This window comes from Pelmatolapia mariae, linkage group LG3_W (genome assembly GCF_036321145.2).
Source record: "Pelmatolapia mariae isolate MD_Pm_ZW linkage group LG3_W, Pm_UMD_F_2, whole genome shotgun sequence".
In the NCBI taxonomy this organism is placed as follows: Eukaryota; Metazoa; Chordata; class Actinopteri; order Cichliformes; family Cichlidae; genus Pelmatolapia; species Pelmatolapia mariae.
The window spans coordinates 74,762,411-74,776,887 of record NC_086229.1 but is presented as its reverse complement, the minus strand read 5'-3'; the positions used below and the strand labels follow the sequence as shown (position 1 = coordinate 74,776,887).

General features: G+C 40.1%; 2 protein-coding genes across 2 annotated transcripts; both read left to right on the top strand.

Annotated features, from left to right (window-relative positions):
• Nucleotides 1-988: 988 nt before the first annotated feature.
• Nucleotides 989-2,719, top strand: LOC134624811 (nuclear factor 7, brain-like). Its single transcript, XM_063469889.1, has one exon. It carries the CDS (start codon nucleotides 1,015-1,017, stop codon nucleotides 2,404-2,406), a length of 1,392 nt encoding a protein of 463 aa, XP_063325959.1. The 5' UTR covers nucleotides 989-1,014; the 3' UTR covers nucleotides 2,407-2,719.
• A 4,949-nt stretch (nucleotides 2,720-7,668) lies between these two features.
• On the top strand, nucleotides 7,669-13,558 carry LOC134624821 (uncharacterized). The gene is made up of 5 exons (XM_063469900.1): nucleotides 7,669-7,741; nucleotides 11,932-12,121; nucleotides 12,304-12,462; nucleotides 12,689-12,825; nucleotides 13,440-13,558. Exons 2-5 carry the CDS (start codon nucleotides 11,941-11,943, stop codon nucleotides 13,491-13,493), a joined length of 531 nt encoding a protein of 176 aa, XP_063325970.1. The 5' UTR covers nucleotides 7,669-7,741; nucleotides 11,932-11,940; the 3' UTR covers nucleotides 13,494-13,558.
• Nucleotides 13,559-14,477: the final 919 nt, after the last annotated feature.

Below are 14,477 nucleotides of genomic sequence, written 5' to 3'. Positions count from 1 at the left end.
CGGATAATTGGAGGTGAGCTTCCCTCCCTCCAAGACATCTACAGGAAGCGGTGCCTGAGGAAAGCGGAGAGGATCATCAAGGACTCCAGTCACCCCAGCCATAAACTGTTCAGACTACTTCCATCAGGAAGGAGGTTCTGCAGCATCCGGTCCCGTACCAGCAGACTGAGAGACAGCTTTTTCCATCAGGCCATCAGACTGCTGAACACTTCATAGACACCTCACCCTCACTACTGGAACTTCAACATTATGCACTCCATACTGTATATAAATACCACTGTTTTGCACATACCAACCTCTGTATATTTTATATATCTTATTTTATTGTTTACTTTATTTCATTTGTAAAACATGTATATACATACTATATACACACTCAAACACACACACGTAGAAAAACATATTTAGTATACACATTCAGTAATGTATATACCTTTACATATTGTACATATATTCATTACTTTTTAGATTAGCCATTTTTATATTTTGCTTGTTTTACGTTATTGTATTTTGCACAACTCTGTTGCTTGTGAAGCTCGCACACAAGAATTTCACTCACATGTACTGTACCAGTGTACCTGCACATGTGATGTGACAATAAAAGTGATTTGATTTGATTTGATTTGATTAGTTCATTACGAGGCCTCTGGAGAACTTCAAGACATGTTGAGGGGGTAATTTAGCCATTTGAATCAGCTGTGTTGGATCAAGGACACGTATAAAACCTGCAGCACACCGGCCTTTGAGGCCTGGAATTTGACACCTGTGATTAAAATAATTGACCTCTGTGGGAGCAGCATTCAGGTAGCTACGATGCTCTGTTTTGGTACAAGGTATTGAAGCAGATAATACTGGATGAATTATATCATTAAACTTAATTACAGCACTGTTTGAATGTGAGTTTAAGGAAAAACACGACTTAAAGGAAGTTTCAGTGAAGGTAGTAGAGGAGGGAGGGGAGCCAGGACTGACTGTTCTTCCTGTCTGCTGTTTTCAGCTTCACTCACAGACTCAATGGCTTCCAGATCAGAGGAGGATCTCTGCTGTCCGGTCTGTCAGGAGGTCTTCAGAGATCCTGTTCTTCTGTCATGTAGCCACAGCTTCTGTAAAGACTGTCTGAAGAGATGGTGGAGAGAGAGACCAACACACGAGTGTCCAGTTTGTAACAGAAGATCTTCAAAGGAAGAACCACCTTTAAACCGAGCTTTAAAGAACCTGTGTGAGTCGTTCTTACATGAGAGAGATCAGAGAGCTTCAGAGGCTCTCTGCAGTCTGCACTCTGAGAAACTCAAACTCTTCTGTCTGGACCATCAGCAGCCAGTTTGTCTCGTCTGCAGAGACTCAGAAAATCACACCAATCACAGATTCAGACCCATCGATGAAGCTGCACAACAACACAAGAAGGAACTTCAGGAAACTCTGGAGCCCTTAAAGAAGAAGTTAAAGGTTTGTGAAGAAGTTCAAGTGAAGTTTGATCAAACAGCAGAACACATTAAGGTCCAGGCCCGACACACAGAGAGGCAGATTAAGGAGCAGTTTAAGAAGCTTCACCAGTTTCTAGCAGAGGAAGAGGAGGCCAGGCTGGCTGCACTGAGGGAGGAAGAGGAGCAGAAGAGTGGGATGATGAAGGAGAAGATGGAGGCTCTGAGCAGAGAGATAGCAGCTCTTTCAGACACAGTCAGAGCCACAGAGGAGGAGCTGAGAGCTGAAGACGTCTCATTCCTGCACAACTACAAGGCTGCAGTGGAAAGAGTCCAGCGCTGCCCCCTGCTGGATGATCCACAGCTGCCCTCAGGAGCTCTGATAGACCAGGCCAAACACCTGGGCAACCTGACCTTCAACATCTGGAACAACATGAAGGACATGGTCTCCTACACTCCTCTCATTCTGGACCCAAACACTGCTCATCCAGAGCTCATCCTGTCTGAAGATCTGACCAGTGTGAGAGTCGGAGATGAACAGCAGCTTCCTGATAATCCAGAGAGATTTCAGTTGTTCTGCTCTGTCCTGGGCTCTGAGGGCTTTAACTCAGGTACTCACAGCTGGGATGTTGAGGTTCGAGACAGCATAGACTGGGACTTGGGTGTGTTAGCAGAATCTAGCCAGAGGAAGGGAAATAAACGGTCCAGATTATGGGAAATAGGGTTAAGTTCAGGTAAATACTATGCACGCTCACCATCAGCTCCTTTTGAAACTGCTCTCTCAGTACGAAAGAAGTTCCAGAGGATCAGAGTGAATCTGGACTGGAACAGAGGAAAGCTGTCGTTCTCTGATCCTGATACTAACACACACATACACACCTTCACACACACTTTCACTCACAGAATGTTTCCATATATTTGGACAGACGATGAAGTGAAGTTGTGTCCGTTGAAGGTGTCAGTGTCAGTGGAGCAGATGAGTTGAGGATGATGATGTTTCTAATGTTGTTTCCTGTCAGTGAATTGAAGCTGTTAAACTGCAGCTGTCCTCCTGCTGCCTCGTTGTTCCAAAGCTCTTTGTTTCTCTTTTAGTTCTCACTGTTTCTTTCTCTTTCTGCTGTCCACCTTTTCACATGGAAAATCATTTCACTGTTTCTCACTGAATGACTCCCCAAACTAGATTTGAAATTCTATCAAGTTTCTAATCATTACAAGTGATTCATGTTTCTATTTGATGTGTGTAAATGGAGATGATTTAGTTTGCTGGGATATGGACTGACATGTGTTGAATGGGAGGAGCAGTTTGTTGTTGTAGTTATAAAACCTAAATAAAATATGACTAGATGAGTTTTTTATAATGTTGCCGGTTTTAGTCTTTACTAATTTCTTTTATCCATACAGTCACCCTGAGGTTTTCATATATCTGTCTATCACACTCACATGAGAAGTAATGTTTATTTGCTGTTTCTCATTTTTCTGTTATGAACTTCTTAAATCTTAGCCTAACAAATACCATTTGTTTAATTACACTACAAAAAACGCTTAAAAACCTGAGATATTCCAGCAGCTAGGGCACCAGAAAATGACATAAGGTAATTAAATTTACAAAAAACTACAGATTTCTTTTTAATTTTTACAAAATGCACATTGTATTTTTATATTTACATGAAATTTTAGAGACATTTGTCTTAAATAACATATATTTACGTGTCAAAACAATGAAATTACTAAGTAAAATGTTCAGGTAGTATTGTAATACAATGAATGAGGTTTAAAATTGTAGAAAATTTATTTTACTAATCAGATTTTATCACCTGGTTTAATGTAAAAAAAAAAATATCCATCATAAAACTGTTGGTAAACAAGTAACTGGGTTTCTAATGAAAACAATCTACTTTTCACGTTTAATTATGTCAACTGTAAAACAGGTTTGTGTGTGAAACTTAATTAAAACATCTGGCATATTTAATAGATATTTACCATTACCAAGGTATTCCACACATAGGGTTAATTGGGGTTTTTTTTGTCAATATCCAAAAAATAGTCTGATAATTAATCCACTAAAGTGTATACTGATTTATTACCGATCTGATAAACATTGGAAGAAATATGTTTTTTGAAACATTAGCTTTACGTTGCTTAATGATATCATAATACAGCTGTAATACAGGATTACTGCAGTTCAGTAAACTATATGTGGCCTTCAATAGGTAATTAATTGCATCCATTAAATTAAAAAACAAAGCATGTTCGACATTAGGCTCAGTCATTCAGAGTCTATACACAAATACACAGAAAAAGAAGTTCATTTTTAGATATTTCAATCAATTGCAAAATACAAATATTATTTAAGATTTAATCAGGCACAGCTGAAACTATTCAAGACAATGAACACAGGACACAAATAATCACCAAAATAAAAAACAGGCAATAAGTTTACCGAATGAATAACATAGAAGGACCGCACAGAGGGAACACAAAATGAACACCTTAAAGTCTATAATCAGGACTACAGTATCTTTTTACTTTTCATGTAGCTCTATAAAGTGTCCCTTTGAAGTCCTGTGATTATTGTGACTCATGATAACAATAAACAAGACCCTTGAAAGCATTGTTATTCCTGAAGTGAAACTTGCAACCTACTACATGACATCGATACCAGTATTGCGCCTAATTTCTGTGTAAATTTTAATGTGTCAGTAGCATTTTAGATTTTTCAATGAAACACCACAGCTATGACAAACTTACTTTTAACATCCCTAAAATAATTATGATGCAAACTCACTTGCACAATGCCCCTAAGCACCAACAATTCATATAATGCATCTACTGAAAAAAAGAAAAGTGATTCTGTGTACAGTATACAGGACATTTGAATAGATACATTTGTTTGAACCCAAAGAAGCATGTGTACTGAACATTCACTGTTGTATGCAGATATGTAAAAAGGTAAAACCATCAGATCAGTAATTAGCTTTGCTAGCAAGCCCACTCTCCTCTCATCATTATGAGAGGAAAGCGCTGAGTTAACAGAGTAATATTTAGATGACTCCTCTGTTAACCAGATGCAATATGACTCGTCACATTAAACTTTTGTTTAATATTAATGGTAAAGTTTCTAAAGATGTGTGGAAGCGTGCACTACCGCTGTGCCTGTTGCTGATTATGAATGGTCCTTTTTCCCAACTTCAAAAACTTGCCCTTGTAAGGTCCTCCTTCACCTAATTCAAACTAGAAATGGTCCGTTTTTATCCCAGAGCTTTTTCTTATTCCCAGGTATCTTATTAAAGCCTTTTCCTTCTCTACCAAAAGGTTAAAAATTCAACACTGTCCGCTTGTAAGTACCCAGAAACCACAATGGTCTCTTTATGTTAAGTGTGTTTTGTTACTGCATCATTGCTGATTTGAAAGTTATCTGATGTTAAAGTTAAGAGTGTGCACCCTACACCCAGGCATTAATGTTTATTGTTCAAATTAATTAATTATGTAAATCGCTTCAAAAATGATGCAGAACATGCTTTTATACTATTACTTGTGTGTAATTTTAACAGTTTGTCAATATTTTTAAAAGATACACAAAATATGATATAAAACATAAAATACACTATCTGCAAAATTATCATAAATATACCTTTTCACAGTTTATTTTTGTATCCATTATAAAAAACAAAAACATAAATTACTATTTTGTGGTGATTTGGAGGAGCTGATTCTCATTCCCACTGCTTCACACTACGCAACGAACGGTTCCAGTACAAGCTGGAGGCCATCACCGAATGAAGCCAACAGAACCACATCATCTACGGAAAGCAGAGATGAAACTCTCAAACTACCCAAGTGAAAGCCTTCCACCTCTTGGATACGCCTAGATATTCTGTCCATAAAACTCATGAACCAAATCAGTGACAGAGGGCAGCCCTAGCAGAGTTCATCAAGCACAAGGAATGAGTTTGACTTATTGCCGGCTATGCAGACCAAGTTCTTGCAAAGGTTGTATAAGGATCTAATAGCAGTGGGCCACACAGCCCGTACTCCCAAAGCATTTCCCACAGGACACTCCGAAAGGCAGAATCCAATGCTTCTCCAAGCCCACAAAAATATGTAGACTGGTTAAGGAAATGCCCATGCACCCTCAAGTTTCCTTGAGAGGATAAAGAGCTGGTCCAGTGTTCCACAACTGTCATGGCAGGTGAGTGCGGGAACGCCTCTGCGTGCCAGTGATTCCACCTTGGGGTGGAGCCACCGCACCTCCTTGTCATCACTTCACCTGCGAGTAATTAGGCTGCAGGATTTTTATGACCAGCGTTCTCAAGCACTCACCGCCAGAACGTCTGCTAACTCACGTTCATGAAGGCCGCTAAAATCATGCAGAAACCTAGTCGTAGTTATTCTTGTGCTAACTTTGATTTCTGTCCACACAGAAATCTTCTGGATGTCAGTGCTTCCAGCTGCTACACCTGCTGCTAAAGTAAGAAAATTAAAGTAAGACTGATTACATCAAACTTTTTACACTCTGGAGTAACGGCTGGATGACCTCCTAACACCTGTCTCCCTTGTTGGGGTGACTGTAAGGTTTCTTTTTCCTTGGCTTCATCTCACAGTTCCAGCTCTGGCTGTTACCTGGTGTCGGGTTCCCCCCTTCGGTCCACAACAGCCCCAAGACTCCGTCATGGACGCCACTAACCTGTTTACCAAGTGATAAACCAGTGTCTCGTTTTTTAGTTTAGGTTGCTTAGCCCGTTAGGGTCTGAAGTCTCCTTCACAGAGTGCCATTAAAGAGTTTGAATGTTGTCTGTAGATTAACAGTGTATTTTCGTTCATAGTACCTTCGTAGAAGAAGTAGTGTATGTTCATAGTATTGCGGCTAAGAGCCCGCTCACAGTATTTCTCCTTTTTAGGAGTTAAGTTGCACTTCCAGCAAGGCAACTTTAATCCCGCCCCCTGTAACATATTAAGGTAATTTAGTTTAGTATCCTGTCTCGCCTTTTCTTAGTTCATAGTGGATGTATTAGGTGTGTTTTGCTCACAGTTTCTGCATCTCTGAGTGGTGTCCGCACCTGAGTCCATTTCCCTCTGTCTGGCCGCTTGGCTGTGACAACAACTATGACAAAACAGTATTGCTCCTCCTGTAGCCGAGGTTCAACTAATGGACATACTCTGTTTTCCAGCACGCCAGTATAGACCTTCCCAGGGAGGCTGAGGAATGTGATACCAGTTGAAATACACCCTTCTTAAAGATGGGAACCACCACCCCGGTCTGCTAGTCCAGAGCTACCACCCCTCAACTCCAAGCAACATTGTAGAGGCGTGTCATCCAAGACAGCCCCATAACATCCAGAGCCTTCAGAAACTCAGGTCAAACCTAATCCACCTCAGGGACTATGGACTTAATGCATACATATTATTAAACTATGGGCTATAACAGTTGTATTGATGTATAGCAACTTTAAATGCTCCCATAAATGGCACTACTGCATGTAAAAATATAAAGATAAGCTCTGGCAGACTTGGTTCTATGGTAGGTCTTAAAGGGTTAATAGAAAAAACAGATAAACAGCTACAAAGAAATTCTAAAGACAAATGACTTCATCTAACTGTTTCCTGTAGGAAGGGTGGGGCTTTTGTCTGCCTGTACCTGGGGGTTATTTTCAATATTGCACAGTAAAACTTTTGAGTTGTGTTTCTTTGTATGTGCTTTGTGTGTATTACTCCTACTGTGAGTTAGAAAAAGGCAAAGTGTTAGTATGTAAACGAAAGAGGTTCTTATAATGAGACCACACCTGCATCACACTCCTTTATACCTTTATGTTCACATCCAGCACACGCCTGGAAATACTTCAGGTAAACACAGACCTCACAGCTCCTTTGTGCCACTTCCTGCTACAGCAGGCGGAACCAGGACCACATTAACATCTAATCACTCTCTCTCACACACACACACACATTTGCTGTAACACAAAAAGAGACAGAGAGAGTATTTAAATATAAAGTCTGAACATTAGTCACTCTGTCTTCAGTGTGTGTTAGGAGGGTAAAAGTCCAGCTGGCTTATTTTCCTACCTGGAATCCATGGTAACGTCATAAAAGCACGTCAATAATTAATATGGACTTTTGTGTGTGCGTGTTTTCAAAGTTTTCCTCACACACACACACACTCTCTCTCTCTGTTATTACAGTGTAGGTGTGTGTGTGTGTGTGTGTGCGTGTGTGTGTAGGGAGGGAGGGAGCAGAGCAGACTTTGCCCTGCCTGCTGGAAACTGTCGCTCAGTCGCCACACCACCAACGACGCTGCGACCAGCTGAGGAACTTCACACCAGCCAGTGAGTACAAACTGGGAGAACTGGAAGGAAAGATTCACAGCTGGGGGTGAGGGGGGACCACATTTAATGCCTCTGTCACTGATCCCGGCTATGTTCAATCTGAGCTTGCAGGTCCAGCTCAGAGGTCAGTCATGTGACTGAAGGCCTCGCCTGTGACATCATAGCAGGGCCCGTGTTTATATATGAGGTGAAAACACTAACACACTGTATGAGAATATTATGGTTTATCAAAGTTGGGGGAAAAGTTTTCATGGTCAGTGTGATCGCTTCTACCCGTGGTTACTCTGCTGTGTGAACCTCCAGATGACTTAATGGCAGTCGCTCCAGGAAGTATCCAGAGCTGCTCGTTTGATCTTACATTTCCCACTGCAGTATTTTAAAGTATTTAATTTACTTTGTTTTGGAAAGAAAATAATTGATTGTATGTAGAAGACTGATTTCTGGACTGCATCCATAGACTGAGGAGCATCACACAGGCACAGACAGACACCTGGTCATTAGCACTGAGTCCAAGTACAATCCAAGAATTTCACTCACAGACTTCTTGAATGGTCTGTTAGTACAATTAACTGCAGCACAGACATATTATTGATCATGTAATCAATTAAAAACGACATGCTCCAACAGCAGGTCTTTGACGTAGCCACTGTTGAAGCACATTCAACCTGCAATCTTCTTAATGTCCAATAGGGGGCGACATCTGGGGTCCGATTGTATGGACGTCTATGAGAAAATGAGCCTATTACGCAACTTATCTCTCACCTCAGTAAATACTTTCCTAATGAGTTTATGGTCTCAGTCTCCACTTTCAGGTCTTATCAAATACAACATGGTGTTCAGTTTGTAACTTACGGACCCATTAGAGGGACAAAGGATTGAGTAGGGAAGGATTTAGAGCATGGATAGGAGCATGCAGTGTAGGAAAGAGCCATTGAAGTTATTTTAAGAAGAGAGGTGACTATTGGTGAGCAGCAATATAGCTTCATGCTGAGAAGGAGCACTACAGATGAGGAAGTCAGGAGTGGTAGGTAGTAGGTGGAGGTATGCCCTGGAGATGAGAGAAGTAAAAGTCATTAGAAACAAGACAGAATAGAAAGTGGATATATTGGACAAAGGCAGCAGAAGGAAAAGAGGAAGACCTCAGAGGAGGTTCATGGATGTAGTGAAGGAGGGCTGTTAGTGAGGTTGGCAGATCTGCCGTGGTGATCCCTAAAGGGAGCAAACAAAAGAAGAAGAAGAAGAAGAAGAAGAGTGTCTCTCATTGATTTCTAAAAAGTCTGTGGCACTAAAATCAGGCAGCTTTGAATCTTGTCTAGAAGTCTTTGTACATCAAGCCGTTCTTCAACAGTTTTTGTGCAGTGGTGCAGCCCACTGACCTGATCTAAGGGCGTGGTGAATGCCCCAAGCTGAACCCTGAATTCAGCTGTCTGTCTTCAACTGCAACTGCTAAATAGCACTGTTACAATGACGTCTTCCTGATGCTCTGTTTTTCTGCTGTTTCTGTGTATCTATTGCTGGTTGGGGGCCGGGATAATCCCAGTCCAAAGAAGCATAGTTGAGACAGCTTTGGAGGCAAGGTGTAGTCAGACTCAGAAATCTGTGTGGCTTTCCTGTGTCCTGGTGGTCTGTGGGAGTTTCTGTCAGGTCATCAAGCCTTAACCTGTGTGACCTATGGATTATGATGGTATGACATCTGCACGGGCACCTGTCGATTCAGTTTGTGAGATTGATGACACACATTTGCCATCAGGATGGCCCTCCCCAGTGCTCGGAGAGCACATTACACCAATGTTACGTTCATTACACTGGCTTCCAGTACATTTTAGAATTCATTTTAAAATCTTGGTACTGACTTTTAAAGCTTTGAATTGTGATGCCCCTGCCTACATTTCTGATCTTTTAGAACCCCACGCTCCCTCTCGCAGCCTGAGATCATCTAATCAAAGGCTGTTGGTAGACCCACAAACTCGTTTTAAGACCAGAGGTGATAGATCTTTTAGTGGTAGCCCAGGTTGTGGAACGCTCTCCCTCCATCATTATGTTGCCTTGATTGTATTTATTCTTTTAAAAAGCAGCTTAAGACTCATTTCATTTAGATTGGCTTTTAATTCGATTTGTGCTGTATGTTTGATTTTTGATGTATTTTATGTATTTCTGTTTTATATTACTGTGAAGCACTTTGTGGTCTTTATCCTGTGAAAAGTGCTATATAAGTAAATTGATTTGATTTGATTTGATTTGATTTTGCTCGCTCTATTACTTTCATTCTTCTCAGTGATCTCTTCAGTCAAGAGAATTTGGACTTCATAACGAAGACTTGGCAGCACAATTTGGAATTTAATCATCTGACTGAGCTCTGTCCAAAAGAGTGCTCCTTTGTTGGTGGTGGACTCGCCGTCATCTTTAAGAACTGCGTTATTTGTTAGTCTGTGTTTTTTGGACATATCTATATCGAAAACACCTCTTGTAGCTTAATGCTGCCCTCATCCCTGTACAGCACGAAAGCCATACCTTTATACTTGCAACATTAAATTTCTGGATGTTTGGACATTAGTTGTGCTTAGCCCCTAACCCATTCCACAATTTAGCCCTACACACAGACACACGAAAACTTTTCCTAGTAGTTCTCACCATGTGCACTTTTAAAATCTTATTCCCGTTCAAATTGTAGCCTCCATCTCTCTGGTTGAAAAGATTTTGAATATTGATTGGTAAAAGATTATTTCTAGCTCTAAACATTATCTGTGCTATATTGTAATTAACCAAGTCATGAAGCTTTAAAAACTTTGACTGTAAAAATAAGAAATTTGTATGATGAAGATACCCAACTCTGTGTGTTATACAAACTGTACATTTCTGTAATATGAGAAGAGAATTTAGTGTATTTTTACAATGATTTCCCCATACCTCTACACAGTAAAGTAAATATGAAAGAATTAAAGAACAAAACAGTATATAGAGACAATTATAATCTAGAACCTGTTTATTATTCTGTTGTTCTTCTCCTCCTGGGCATTTTTTAATCTTCCATTTTAAGGTTGGACATAGTTTTAATTTAATTGTAAATTGATGAAGCAGGTTGTTCCCCTGCACCTCAAATTATGAATGTTATGGAGTCATATAATTTTGTGAGGCATGTTACTGAGTCTGTTTTCTGTAGGACACCATAGATCTGGTTTTCTCACATGGGCTTGTCTGTGTGGAAGACCTTCCTATCACAAAACATAGTTCTGTCTGTTTTGTCTGTGTCTGTCTTTTAATATAGAGCTTACCCTTCCTAAACAGTTATTCAGTCAGCATATTATCATCCAGCATGCCACTGAACTTTATCAGATTTGTTTAATGTTAAGTTAGAGTCAGTATTGGATGCAGAAATGTTTGTTAGAGATTTTAATGAACAGACAGGCATTCAAAGAGTCATTCCTCTGGATAAATGAAGCTTGTCTGCAGTTAGAAGGTCCAAACCACCGAATGAAAAGTGCACAGGCTTCATGTGAAAGAATGCGAAAAGGGAGTCTGCATATTTGATCAGTATTATATTGTGCAGTAAAAGAAATCTTAATGTCCTTTTGATAAAAATAAGCAGACAGGTATCTCCTGCTTTTTCTTACTCACTCGTGTTCTTTAACAGGTATTCTCTAACATTTCTTACTTTTATTATTAAAAATAAATTGTATTATTTATTTAGTAAATAAAGTAAATAATGTTTGCGAAAATGCTGTACCTTCATCTATTCACTCTGTTACTGATTTTTCTTGTTCTTTAAATCTGGATTGTTTTCAAAACCCTGTTGAGTATCACTGATCTGACAGGCAAAATGAAACTTTCATCGAGCCCTGCAGGTGTGCTTCCCACATCACTGTACTAAATGTTTTTAATTCAAAAGCCCAGAAACAAATCTCACCTGGACTCATCCTCACCTGAACATTGCAGATTGGTATCCAGGCCGTCGTTTCTTGTCAAAGATTTGAGAAAAGCCAGGTTTTGTCAGAGGTTTCTTCCTGTTAAAAGGGAGGTTTTTTTTCTCAGTGTCCCACTTTGTTATTGTTGGGGTCTTTGCCCTACAATATAAAGCACCTTGAGGTGATGCTATATAAACAAAATTCAGTTAAATTGAAAAATTATCTGTGAAATGTTGTTTAGAAGTAAATGTATATACTAAAACTTCACTAAAGCTTGTCTCACTGCAGGTGTTCATCATGAATTCTTCAGCACCACCTCCTCCAACATCATCATCATCATCATCATCACCGGCATCAACATCTACCTCAATTAGAGCTGGGAAACAAACCCAGCTCAACTCCTCCTCATCCTCTCACGCTCCTCCTCCTTTTACTCTGTCTCTCGGAAGTCCTGAGCTGCAAGCAGAGTTTCTAAGAGGTAAAAGCCCATCTTCCAAGGTTCAATCTTGTGTTAATGGATAACTGAACAGAACCTGAAACAGGGCCCTGAGGGGCCCGGGTGGTCCTGGGTTTCTGTATCAAACTACCACAAAAGAATTGCAAAACCCCAAATCCCGAGCACAAACAGCCACAAATGTCTTCTTATCTTTGTCTTTCCAGAGTGTCGGAACAAGTTTAAGACTCACAGCGATGACAGTGAATCCAGTGGGGTTTCCTCTACCACCTCCCCTGTGGCCTCCCCCTTCAGCCTAACTCCTTCCTCCTCCCCCTCCAGTTCTTCATCCACCTCGCCGTCCCCTGGCTTCAAGGACAGACAAGGTGAGCCGGCTGGAAGTACTGTCCTAACCTATGTGAAGTGACTAGCTCGCCCTGTTGGAGAGGACCCATTAATAGAAAACATATCTCTGAGAGACTTTGACGAGCTGTTACTGGTTTATTGTGCTGATGTAAAACAAAAAGGCTCCACTCTTGGGTGTTGCATTTTGTGTTTTAGAGATTTCGTTGGAGCCATATGAAAACTGAAATTTGTTTTGTCTTCGTTCAGCTCGTCTGTCACTGTCACTGTCCAGCCCCGAGCTCCTTTCTGAACTGAAGGAATCCAAAAACCGCTCTCTCCGACACGTCCCCGCGCAAAAAGGAATGACCACCGTTTTCTCAGGGCGAGGAAGAGGATCAAGACAGGTGAGCAGAAACAAAGGTTCTCCATCTGGCTCTCCAGCTTTCCTTCTTCTCATTAAGACTACAAACTCTGCTTATTAAAACCTTACAACACAGCAGCCATGATGTAGATTCAGAAACATGTTAAAGCCTTTATTTATTTTATCCATCCATCCATCATCCATTTATTTTATAACATTTATAAACAATGTGTGAAACAATGACACTGAGAAATTTTGTTGATGTTTAAAAAATATTTGATCACCTTTAATACTCTGAAAGGCAAATCTTTCCACTGATGCATTTCAGTTGCTCCATGTAGTCCTACTTTGATTTCATAGAATTTGAGATGCTTCTAGTGGCTGACGGTTCTGGACTACACACAGGCCAGTTTAACAGCTTTACTCATTAATAGAATTTGATTTAGTGTCGTCTTGCTGGAGTAAGAAAGGTGTTGTCTGGATGGCGGAATATGTTACTTCTAAACCTGCAGATATGGTTCAGCACTGGGGCCATCCAAAGAGTGACTTCCAAAAGGAACCAGAGATGTGTTGGTTTTCTGAGACAAAGTTAAATTCGAAGGATACGTTTAAAAGAATTAAATGATCTGAATTAAATTCTTAAATTTTTCTTTTCAGGCTGCTGACTCCACTACACCCACCAAACCAGCCAATCCGAGGGTTTCTCGCTGACTTCATGAGCAACGTGTCAACCAGACGATGAACTCTAATTCTCCGTATTAATTATTTAAATACAGTGTCACAAGCTAAATGTTATGAATGCTGAAAGTGTAAAAACTCATCACCCTCGCCAGTTCCTGAACCATGTAGAAGACCCTGAAATAAAGTACAGAACAAGGCTCTGCAGATTTATATTTGTTCACCAATTAAAAATGTTCAGTTCATTTTTAGAGAAAGGAAAAATCATTAATTTAACCAAACATCTGGTCATGCAGGTTGGAGTGTGGACTTCAATCCATGACTTTGTTGTTGCTGGGTTATCTTGTCTTGCCACTTAGAGTTCTGAATACTAAAGCTCAAAGCTATAAGGAGTAAAAGCTGATATCCAAGAGGTAAATGTTGAATCATGTAATAGTAATTAAGGAACTTGCGTAGTTATTGCTGTGGATATAGCTCAGTGGGGAGTGTCTAAAGAGCAGTTCTTGAACTTTTTCTCTCTTGACCACTGTTTTTTCCCCAATACTGATTGGTACATTAGGATGCCACTTTGTCACATACCTTTAAAGTTGTATTATTCATATTAGACGTCAGGGTTTAAAATACTGGAGTAAATGTACTGTATGCAATCCTTTCAATCAAAATGTTCAGTCTTCAATTAAAATGTCCATTTCAAAGATTTCTTTTGCTGCTTCTGTGGACCAGAGATCCACCAATCAGCACTGAGTGAAGATAGGCTTTCAGGGGTTAGGATTTTAAGGTTAGCTGTCTGTTAGACTTCACTGCATCTAACTGCAATCCTGATTCTGACAGTTTTGCACCATTTTTAGTGCAATTTTCTAACCAATAATACGGCTCCTAAGCAATTAACTGACACAGTGTCCAAGAAATCTATTCTGCAGGTTTGTGAGAGAAATAGTTGTTCTTTTGTGGATGCTACTCAACAGCATGTCTCTGTGTGATGCAATTAGAAAAATGTTATATAGTGGTGGCAAAAAC